The following is an 11,727-nucleotide window of genomic DNA, read 5'->3' on the forward strand; positions in this document are numbered from 1 at the left end:
GTGTTTTTTTCTTTACATTTTAAAGGGAAGAAAACTTTTGAGCCAGAAGGAAGGGCCTCAGTTATGGCATTTCAGGGGTCAGCTACTAGGGAAGATAGATTTGCACTCATTGTCTTCCTGAACACAGTTCTGTTAATTCTGATGCTGATATTGTGTGGACCTTGTTCTGGAAAATGGCAGCTTGGACCTGTAAACACTTGCTTCCACTCCCAATTCATTGTGTCTGTGCCCTGAACAGAGGGACTGGAGGGCCAGCCCAGTTGCCAGGAGGGGCAGGAAGGTGTGCATGAGGGACCTGCGGTGGGGATTTGCCCCGTGGGCTGGAACAGAGCAGAGTCTCAGGGAGGGGGTGCGAAGCCTGCAGATCCTGGGCAGAGCTTGGCTTGGAGAGAACTCCGGACCTCCAAAGGGAAGGAAGCTCAACGCTGCTCAGCATGGTTGTGCTCATGCTCAGTGTCCCTCCCTGAGCGGAGGATGGGCTGGCTGGTTGGGCCACATTCCTTTTGTCATGGTGAGGGTGAGGGAGAGAGACTTCTTCCTACAACGTGGCCTCCTTGTCAGAACAGGTGCACTCTCCACATTGCCAGGACCCCCATATCATCATGTAAGGTCCCCAACCATGGAGTTCTGAAACTAGCAGACCAAGAAATAAATAAGTAAAAATAGTAATAATAATAATAATAATAATAATAATAATAACGTCACCCCTTAGGGAGATGAGGAGGAGGATTAAAAACAACAAATAGAATTCCCACATCAAAACAGCTGCTAAAGAAGCCAGAAAATAACAAGGATGAAACTTGGGGCTCAAGGAAATTTGAGAAAAGTCACACATGCAGACACAGACGCTGGGGGTTAAAGTAAATATAACTTCGAGATTTCACTGGGTCATCTGAAGGAGAGGATCATCACTGATTATGCATAAACGGTGACCTGGAATATATTGGAGGTGGAGTATCTCAAACCACAGAGCAAAAAAGCTTAAGAGAGAGAAATTAGAAGGGAAAATAAGAGGAAATGTAACACGACAAACTAGAGATCCAGAAACAGAATTAGAAGCAAAGACAATAATTGTGCATTTAAAACAATTCTCTGAGTTGAAGGAAAACCTGAGTTGCAAATTGAAAGGACTCCTCAATTCTGATGAGAAAAGACATACATCTGGGAAAATTTCTGAATTGCCAAACCACAGAGAAGAAAGCTTCCAAACTTTCTAGACAGAAGTTACTACAATGAAAAAATGATGATCATGGCATCAGCACCCAACTTCTCATTTGTAACAGTGGGATAAAAAAAAAAACAAAACTCGACAGAATATCATTACACTGCTGAGGAATGAGCTGCAGCTTAAGCATCTGATATATAATGTATTTGACAAGGTTAAAAAAAGATATTTTGGATAACAAGGAAGGATTGAGATTAAATATTGACCATGCATCCCACCCGAGGAAAATACTAGAGAATTATTCCAGTCAAAAAGTGAATCACAACCATGGCCTCAGGATGGAAACTCTGAAGGCAATAGGGAACAGTGAGCAGTAAACCTTTTGACGTATATTGACATTGAACATGCATACGTAATATGTGGGCACATAAATCCACCCACACGTGTCCATATCCACAATGCACATACATGGAGAAACATCAAGTACACAGTCTTGAAGAACGTGAAAATATAGTGCACTGTAATGTTCTACTGATGTTTCTTTCCTGAGTAGTAGGACTGCCTGCAGAAACGAAGGTCAGTTACCTTTGAAAACATACATGTCACAGAATTAGTCTAAAGAATTAAGGTCAATGTCAGCCCCTGATTTGTTCTCCTACCCTAGCCCGGTAGTGCTCGTGTCAGACTTTGACCAGTCTCTTTTTGCTCAACAGCCGAGACCTTTTTTTGGTCTGTATTTTTGTTTGTTTGTTTGTTTGTTTGTTTGGGGTTTGGGGAGGGGGTTCTTTGTTTGTTTTGGATTTTAGCATTGCAGAAGAAGTCCTATGTTACTATTATGGTGTTTTCCCATTTTTTTTCTTCTTGACATTCTCTCAAGTATATTCAAGTGAAGATGCCTTTCTTCAAGAAATATATATTGCCTGAATGCAAAAAAAAAAAAAAGTTATCGCATCTTTAAAGAACTCTTTTAGTATAAAATAATCATTTAATTGAGTTGTCCCCAGCTCATTTTACTTCACTGTAAGAATCTACCTGAAATTCAGCATATGTAACACTCCTTGATGCTTCTTCATATAATCAGCCTGGCCAAGATATGTTTCAGAAAATTCTTTTTTTTTTTTTTTTTTTTTTTTTGTGATTGTAACAATGTAAACATGTCCCTGATTTTAGTTGCTTGTAGAGGCCTTTTACACAGCACTTACTTGTGCAACTTTAAAATTACTGAACAGAATTTTATAAGTCCAAGTAGCTCCCAATAATTTATTCAAAGTTTCCCAAACTTAGATCATTTTTCTTAAAGATATGACTCTTTTCCAAAGCCGAAGGAGCAAGGATACAAAAGATTGGACTTTCAGGAAGGACAGACTGAAATAGTGAGATGAAGTTTAATAGGAAAAAAGGCGAGACGTGTAACGAGATTGAAGAAATCCACCTCCTGAGTTTGTAGGGGAGGCAAAACTTTACATCTCCCCTCTTAAGGTTTCTAGCTAAACCTCAGCATTAAATTGACCCGAGGCAGATTAACAAGAGAAAAGCATGTAGATTTTTAAATGTATATGGTGCCTCCGTAGGAAAATGAAGACCCAAAAAGCAGATAGTGTTTATATGTTAGATTGAACACAGGGTATAGTAGTTGTGCATGAGTAATTAAATGTACGGGGGGGGGGGGGGACAAATGGGGGTAGGAGTTACTTTAACAAGGTTTGCGTGTACAGATTTCTCCAGCCTGACCCCTTCTCACAGGGGACCCTCTTCCCCCTAAGAAAATAATAGTTCTTTATTTTTCACAGCACCTAGCATGTATGTATTAGATTATCCATATCCAATCAAAACTATTTATAGTTACTTATAGTATCAGGAAGTGGAGACAAAAGGGCAGTACCCCCTCAAATACTCAAACTCCATGGCAATAAAGATTGTCCTGTAAGGGTTTGCAACATCAAGATAGACTGGATCAGAGCTGAGATTCTCAGGGTGAAGTTAAAGACGGACTATTATGCCAATCCAAAAAACACTTCTAGAATGTATACATATATTTTATGGAAGGCATGTGCATCTGTTAAAGGAGAAAGAGCAGTATAATGACTCCCATTTACCAGTCCCTTAATGTGAATAATTACGAACATGTCCAAAAGATACTGACATAATAAAAGGGATAATACCCTATTGAAAAGGGGGTTACTATAACCAGCTCGGATACAGGTCCCCCCGCTTGAGAGACCTTTGTTTACTAAGGTCTAGTGTTACTAACTTTGTTTTTATTTTTTTATTAAAAAAAATTTTTTTTAATGTTTATTTATCTGTGAGAGGGAGACAGTGTGAGAGGAGCAGAGAGAGAGGGAGACACAGAATCTGAAGCAGGCTCCAGGCTCTGAGCTGTCAGCACAGAGCGTGACTCGGGGCTCGAACTCACCAACCTGGAGATCATGACCTGAGCCGACGCTCAACCGACTGAGGCACCCAGGTGCCCCGTTACTAACTTTCAGTAGGAGTAAGGGCACTCATGGTAACCTCTGCAGATCCCTTGACGCAATGCCCAGCCTGCGGAAGCCAGCGCATAAATTCTTGGTAGTTGTTCATGGTTGTTAGGAAGTCAGCCAGCTCGTTGACTGAAGCAGGGAGGCAGTGTGACAGCAGAGGCCACACGTCCTTACTAAGTTGAGGTGGCTTCCCCTGTGGGGTACACGGATGCCCCCCCCCCCCGACTCACTGCATTGACACATTTGGAGTCTACCCTTCATTGCCGCCGGTCAGGTTTGGTGGCCATTGAGCGAGAGCACTGAGGGCCTGACCATCGTCGAAGCGAAGGAATTGATGAGGTCTCCTGAGTCAGTCCCCCGCCAACCAATCTCCGTCAGAGTGGGGTGAGGGCCGGGAGAGGCAAGCCTCAACTTATGGAAAGGGGTCAGAGGCCATCACTGGAAAGGGGGGAGCGGCAGTGGGGTGTGGGGTCCCCCCCCCGTGGCGCCTGCGGTTAGCGGGGGACCTCTGTCAACAGTGAGCCAGACCTAAGTGCACGTGGGGAGATCAGAGCTGCGGTAAGGACTCCCCCAGAGCACCGCCGTCCCCAAGCTCCGGAGACTATCACTGTGACCGCCTCGATTCTGGGCCACAAATCCTGTTTCAAAGCACTGTGATGATCATTTGGAAAATGCCGCCGCAGAGGATTTTTAATTCGTTTGGAACGCGTGGCTGCATCCGGGGGGGAGGGGCGCGGCGTGCCCACACGCAGAGTTGCACCGGGGCGTCGTTCACCAAGGCCGCGGGTGCCAGGGCCGCGGGCACTGGCTCTGGCTGCCTCTTCCTAAGCAGGGAAGGACAGGGGACCCGGGGGGAGGGTGCTGCGGCCGCGCCCTAACGCGTGCCCCGCTTCTTTGCCCGCAGAGCCCCCCGGCGCGGACCCGGACACGCTGCGGGCCGGCGCGCGCGGCTTCACCGGCTGCCTCTCGGCGGTGCGCTTCGGCCCCGCCGCTCCGCTCAAGGCCGCGCTGCGCCCCGGGGGCCCCGCCCCGGTCACGGTGCGCGGCCACGTGGCCGCCGCGGCCCGCTGCGCGGAGGGGGCGGGGCCCGGAGCCCCGGCGCGGGAGGCCACCCGCCCGCTGGCAGGTGGCGCAGGTGCGTTGCCCCCCTCCGCCCGCGGTCCCCCGCCCCGTCCCTCCCCAGAACTTTCCGGAGCCCGCGGCGGGCCGGGCTGGGCCGGCCCCGCTCGGGCGTGGGGTTCGTGCGCGTTTCCGGCACACGGTGGCCCGCTCTTCTGCCCGCGTGACGCTCGCGCGCGTCTCCGAAGGCCCCCTTCCCTCTCGCCTCTGTCATTCTCCCTTTTTCTACCGTAGGTGGTTCTGGACCAACGGACGGGGGACAGCCCTTAGTTACTGCTGACGGGAGGGACTCCGCCGTCATCGGAGGTAACAGGGCTGTGAATGACCCGGGCCCTGGCGTTGTTGTCACCGTTGGCCGGATCCAAAAAGCGTCTGTGGGGATCCGCGCTGTTGTTCCGGGTCGATGCGGGACGCAGGACACTGGCCGATGGTCCCTGTGTGACCGCCCCGAAGGCAGCGTCTGGAGGCTGTTAGTTCAAGGCCCCGGTGGCTCCACGGAGACGCTTTTTACATAGTTGCCAGGCTGCAGAATAATAAGGTTTTTCATTTGAAAATAGCCACTGATATTTCTCAGGATATGTATGCTTAAGACGCATTCACCTTTACTTCTCCCGATTCAAAATAGCCACGGGCCTCTCAGTCCATTAGCCCAAAACATTTAAAAAAATACTATGAAAAGTAGGGGCGCCTGAGTTGGCCCAGTCAGTTAAGCGTCAGACTTTGGCTCAGGTCATCATCTCACAGTGCGAGAGTTCGAGTCCCACGTCGGGCTCCGTGCTAACAGCTCACAGCCTGGAACCTGCTTTGGATTCTGTGTCTCCCCCTCCCTCAGCCCCTTCCCTGCTTGCACTTTGTGTCTCTCTCTCTCTCTCTCTCTCTCTCTCAAAAACAAACCTTAAAACAATTTTTTTAAATAATATTAAAAGTAAAACATACATTGGGAAAAACACCTAAACTAGGCAAATTGTCATTTTCCTAAACATAAAGGTAGACAAGATAAAGATTTTTCTTCGAAAAAATTTTTTTAAAGTTTGTTTTTGAGAGAGAAAGAGAGAGGGGCACAGAGTGCAAGCGGGGGAGGGCTAGAGAGAGTGGGGGGCACAGAGTCCGAAGCAGGCTCCAGGCTCCAAGCCGTCAGCACAGAGCCCATGCGGGGCTCGAACTCACCAACCGTGAGATCATGACGTGAGCTGAAGTTGGATACCTAAGGGACTGAGCCACCCAGGCGCCCCCTAACATAAAGATTTTTGTAAGCATAAATATGTAAAACTGTTTCTGGTGTCAGTGTTATCTTAGATTTATATACACTTCTATTTATAAATATAATTACTTGTATATTTACATAATATATATATTTTTAGTGTCACATGTATTCTATAAATGTGACACAAAAACTGAATGTAATATAGCTCTTTCAAGCAAAGCCTGATAGCTAAACTATATGTATATTCAAATATATATTCCCATTACATAGGAACTCCTATGTAATGGGAATATATATTTATAGGAATATAAAATACTTCTATTTCATACGTTTAATATATTTGAAGAAGTAGAAGTAATTGCATCTTAAATACCTCCCAGTGTATTCTCTGAAACAGGATTTATGTAGGTCTCATTTAAAGAATGAATAATCAGGTCTCCCTCCTTATCATTCAAGAAACATTTAAATGTATTTACTTAGATTAATGCGATGTGTCCGTTGCAAAGTCGGCTGGGTAAGGAGGAAGTGCACTGCTGGTCATTCCCTTGCTGTTCCAGAGAAGGGACTTAGTCCCAGAGCCGGGTGACCCCACTGGCAGTCCGCTCTTCAGGGGGGGTGTGCACCAGGTCAGATCGAATCTGTTCATTTCGCTTCCGTTCATAAAAGACACCAAGCTTCTCCAGACCGTGAGCAAAGTGTTCAGACGTTTTCAAGTGCCGACCAAATCTATGTAAGAAAGTTAATATTCCCTTTCTTCTCTCAACCGTTTCTATTTTTGTGATGAGTGAAAGTATGTGACGCCCCGCCCCGATTTCACGCCTCCAAGAACAAATAAAAAGCAAATGTGTTACTTATAATGTGTATCTAAAAAGAATACTTTTGTGTTAAATTTTAAAACTTAATCCTCAGCCGTTCTCATTTATTTTTAATGAGGGGACTTCACTAGAAAGCAAAAGCTAATTGAAAATAAATCAAGAGTGATTAATGTTTTCCAAATAGGAATCACAGTCCAAAACGGGGCAAAATATCGCGGTTAGTGCCTTTATTAGAGCAACGAAAATAGTCAAATTGATGACAGAACGGATGTGGTCTTCGGCGCTTTGTCGCGTTTCGTTAAATATCATTGACAAGATGTACGAAGTGAGTAAGTTGCACCAGTATTATTCTCCTGAGAGGTCCTAGTTGGCTCCTGATAGGTGGGTTCTGCATTGTGCGTTATCGTTTTCTCCTCTTGCAAGCAAAGAGAACAATATAGGAGAGAAGTAATCTCAATAACATTCAAACCTGGTAAACCAGAGATCACGGAGGGTTCCTTGCCAAGGGACCCATACTGTAGCTGGGCAGAAAGGGACAGACGTGTCAGTAGATGGAGGGCGGGCAGATCTGAGTGCTTGTCACACACACATTTACCCCGGAATTGCTGAAGGGAAGGTTATGGAATGCGTCTGGTGCATTATTCAAGTTATCTCAATCTTCAGAGAGTGGCCGAGGACAGAGGTGGTTCTAAGACCCCACCCAAACTCACAAAACAAACAAGCTAGTGATCAGTTACATACGTAACAGCGTGGATGTTTCCGTATAATGGTGACAGTAATTGTATAATCAAGTGGCCCGATCGCTGTTATCGAGAGTTGCTGTCTCTGACTCTAAAATTGGACATGATATAGCTCTTTAAAGCGAAGTCCTGTAAGTAAACATAACAACAATTAAAGCAGCTCTACTGTTTGTTCTCATGTGAGATGTAACAGTTTGAGAGTGATGCTTATTCTACCTGTTGATATTTAAGAATATTCAAAAAATCATGAATATGCTACCCGTCTCAGGGAAGGAAGGGTCTGGGTTCCTGAGAGCATGTGTTCAGGAATCCCTGTGACCAAATATACCCAACTAATTTTGAGGTTGTTGGATCCCATTATGCTTTTTTTTTTTTTAATATTTATTTATTTTTGAGAGAGAGAGTGCGAGCGGGGGAGGGGCAGAGAGAGAGAGGGAGAGAAATTCCCAAGGAGGCTCCACACTGTCAGCATGGAGCCCGATGCGGGGCTCGAACCCACAAACCGCGAGATCATGACCTGAGCCGAGGTTGGACGTTCAACCGACTGAGCCACCCAGGCGCCTCTCCATCACGCTTCTTTATGTCTGTCCCAGAGTATAATGAAGAATCTTCCTTTTTATAATACACATTTTGATTCACATAACAAAACAATAACGTGTTTTCTAGCATTTGCTAATTAGAATACTAATGCCTACGTGAGTTGTCTTAAAAGCATATTGACTAGTGAATGCTTTAAAAAAAAATTTTTTTGCCTCTTTGTTTTGGTCTAGATTGGACATGCGTTCTTCACTACTATGATAGCTTGAGCGAACACTTCTAGACCTCATTTGAACACCCCACCCCTGGCAGCGCTTTAAAATAGTCTGAGGAACTTTTAAGACAACTCTGATGTCCCAGCCTCCCACCCAAAGATTCTGAACTATTGTCTGCTATGCACCCAAAGCTGCGAACCACTGGCGTAGCGAATGTTTTCGGTACTTCAAGCATTTCCAACGGGAGATCTCAAATAATCTACTTTCCACAGAGTTGGATGGTCTCAATATGTCCAAAGTTTAACACAATGGCATAGTGATTATTGCTGCGTGATAAATTGCCACCGCTTAAGGCTGAACCCAACGCACTTTGATTATTTCGCGGTTTCTGTGGGTTAGGAGTCGGGGCACAGCTTAGCCGGGTCCTCCGCCGAGGGTCGCATGAGGCTGTGATCGAGGTGTCCACCCGGACCGGAGTCTCATCTGGAGATTCCTCCGGGGAAGGAGTCCCGTCATCACCTGCATGCTTGTTAGCAGCATCGAGTGGCTTGTAGCCGTAGGACTGAGAGCGTCTGCATTTTTGCCGGCTGCTGACCAGAGCCTGACCTCAGCCCCTGGAGCCTTCCCTGCAAGTTCCCTGCCGTGTAAGGTTTCCCACCCTGACCGCTCACTGCCTCACGGCCGGCAGGAAGAGGGACGGACAGTCCCATAAAACAGGGGCTGCAGCCTTATGTAACAGAATCCCATAATCAGGTACAGCGTATCACCTTTGTTCCATTTTGTTGGGTAAAAACAAGTCACAGGCCCTACCCACAAACAGTGGAAGGGGGTCACACAAAGGCATGGACCCCAGCAGCGGAGATCACTTAAGACTCTTCTAGCCTCGTAGAAACAAGCGTATGCACACCACAGATGTGTGAGTCAGCAGTATCTCAGCAGCAAGTTTTCATTAAAATACGTAACACCATCAGGGCACCCGGGTGGCTCGGTTGGGCGTCCGACTTCGGTTTAGGTCATGATCGCATGGGTCGTGGGTTTGAGCCCCGCATCGGGCTCTGCGCTGGCAGCTCGGAGCCCGCTTCGGATTCTGTGTCTCGCTCGCTCTCTCTCTCTCTCTCTCTGCCCCTCCCCCACTCGCGCTCTGTCTCTGTCTCTCTCTCAAAAAAATAAACATTAATAAAAAATAAATTAAGGAAAAACACACGTAAGCATTTAACTACTCTATGACAGGTCTATACTGCCTATACTTTTAAAATAATTAAATTATGGGGCGCCTGGGTGGCTCAGTCGGTTAAGCGTCTGACTTCAGCTCAGGTCACGATCTCGCGGTCCGTGAGTTCGAGCCCCGCGTCGGGCTCTGGGCTGACGGCTCAGAGCCTGGAGCCTGTTTCAGATTCTGTGTCTCCCTCTCTCTGACCCTCCCCCGTTCATGCTCTGTCTCTCTCTGTCTCAAAAATAAATAAACGTTAAAAAAAAATTAAAAAAAAAATAATAATTAAATTATTAGCATGAAGTGAGGGCGTGACCACGTTGTAGTTCTGAAGGTAAGCGTGAGGGCATTAACTGAAAGTGATGCTGATCGATCTTTAGGACGAGGGCATAAAACTGCTGTATCTGAAGGATGTATGGACTTAGAAGTAAACTCAGTGCTATAGTACCATTTGGTTTCTAATTTTCTGGTGAGATATATATATATATATATGATGAAATATATATATGATGTAACATGATGTAATATATATATGATGTAATTGATATATAGAGAGAGATGATGTAAACGATGCTCTATATTATAGTAGATTATGAAGCTTATATTCTGACTATGTTTTTCCTTTCTCTCCTCTCACTAGGTGTGATAGCCGTTGTGATATTTATCTTGCTCTGCATCACGGCCATAGCTATACGCATTTACCAGCAGAGATGGTTGTACCACAAAAATGAATCGAATATTCCAAAACACGGAGACAATGCCGAGACCGCTCTGAGAAGTGAGCTCAATCTGCAAAGTACAGTCAGTGAAAGCCAGAAGGAGTATTTCTTCTGATGGGCAGTAGAGGCTCACTCATGCATGGCCCTGGTGACGCGACTTTCGGGCTGAGCCAGGGGCTCCCAGGGGATGACGCCCCCTCTCGTCCTCTTGGGACAGACGGTGGCCGTGGGGCGCCGTCAGCTTGCTCGTGTGTGGCCCCAGGAGGCCCTGCTCAGTGCTGCTTCATGATCTATTGATGTAAAAGTGACTTCGGTGTGCTCATTAATCACTGTGTGGCAGTTTCTGACTGTTCTGACCTGATCTTTGAAAATTCAAATGTATTTTGCATAATGACTCTGGGTGTTAAGTGAGGGCAAGGATTTGAGCTGTGGCTCTACTCGCTTAAGACGGGGACACAGACGTTTATAAAAGTCAGAGTTGGACTCTGATGTGCGTTGTGTGGAGGTCTGTATTTTGCTTCCCTTATCGATCACCTGCTGACACTCGTAAAGCAGGAAGTGTTTCTCAGATGGTGTTCGAGTGGTTTCCATCTTCCTGCACACCAGAGCCTGGTGGCCAAAAATGCATTCGAGACTTGGAAAAGAACATTTTTTGGCTGCCTGTTTTTACTATTTGTCTCTTTTAAGTCCGTTTGCATACGTTTTAGTGACGAAGTGCATCTTGAATGTCAGCTACGAAATTCTAGTCTTCTGTTCATTTATGGAACAGAAAAATGCATAGGTAGCAAAGTGTGTAAAGCATTCTGATCTGCAATACTTTGCGTGTTTTACTCTGTAACTGCTCATTTTAATCTTTGTAAATTATGATAAAGATGACCTCATGATCTCCCCCAAAACATCTATTTTCTAACTAAACCTGTGCCCAGGTATGAACTCTATATTTAACACTGCAAATGTATCCTTCAGCCATTTCATTTAAATGAAATATAATCTTGAATTTATTTCCTTCAAATGTGGGGTGATGAGGTCACTGTCATTTGTTGTCCTGTGGTTCCCTTTTTTCTGAGGTGGTCACAACAATCTGGTTTCTCACGACTGTCTTTTCATTTCCTAGGGAAGAGTCACGATTTGGAACTAACGCTCTCCATTTTCTTTTTCTAAATCCTGAACTGATGCACGCAAACCCTGGGTTCCCCGAAGGTGGAAGGATGCTTTTGCGAAGGGAGGGCGCGGGCTGTGGGATCTGAGTTAAATCTGGCGTTCTGCTCAAGCATCTGGGATCTCGGGGTCCGCTTCCATTAGAGCCCCCCAAATCGACCAGCTCATTTCATAGTAGGGTATATTTGCATCCGAGGGGAGCAAAGAACGTACACGAACCGCGGGAATCGTGCCAGGAACTCCTTTCGCGGCAGTGGTCACGAGATGACTGTGTGCAGCCCACCATTCGCACCCAACAGCCAGTTACACAAATGATGTGCCGCCCTCTTCAGATGCCACTTGGCCACGTGCCTGCTGGGAGTCAG

At 46.1% G+C, this 11,727-nt stretch overlaps 1 protein-coding gene across 1 annotated transcript in view; it reads left to right on the forward strand.

The window, feature by feature from the left end:
- LOC115499820 (contactin-associated protein-like 3) overlaps nt 1-11,216 on the forward strand; it is a 196,462-nt gene extending 185,246 nt beyond the window's left edge. The window contains exons 22-24 of the mRNA XM_030294015.1: nt 4,550-4,780; nt 4,999-5,070; nt 10,126-11,216. Of these exons, the coding sequence (XP_030149875.1) occupies nt 4,550-4,780; nt 4,999-5,070; nt 10,126-10,319 (497 nt within the window). The 3' untranslated portion in view covers nt 10,320-11,216. The remainder of the gene's footprint in view (nt 1-4,549; nt 4,781-4,998; nt 5,071-10,125) is intronic.
- Nucleotides 11,217-11,727: the final 511 nt, after the last annotated feature.

This window comes from Lynx canadensis, chromosome D4, assembly GCF_007474595.2.
Source record: "Lynx canadensis isolate LIC74 chromosome D4, mLynCan4.pri.v2, whole genome shotgun sequence".
Lineage (NCBI taxonomy): Eukaryota > Metazoa > Chordata > Mammalia > Carnivora > Felidae > Lynx > Lynx canadensis.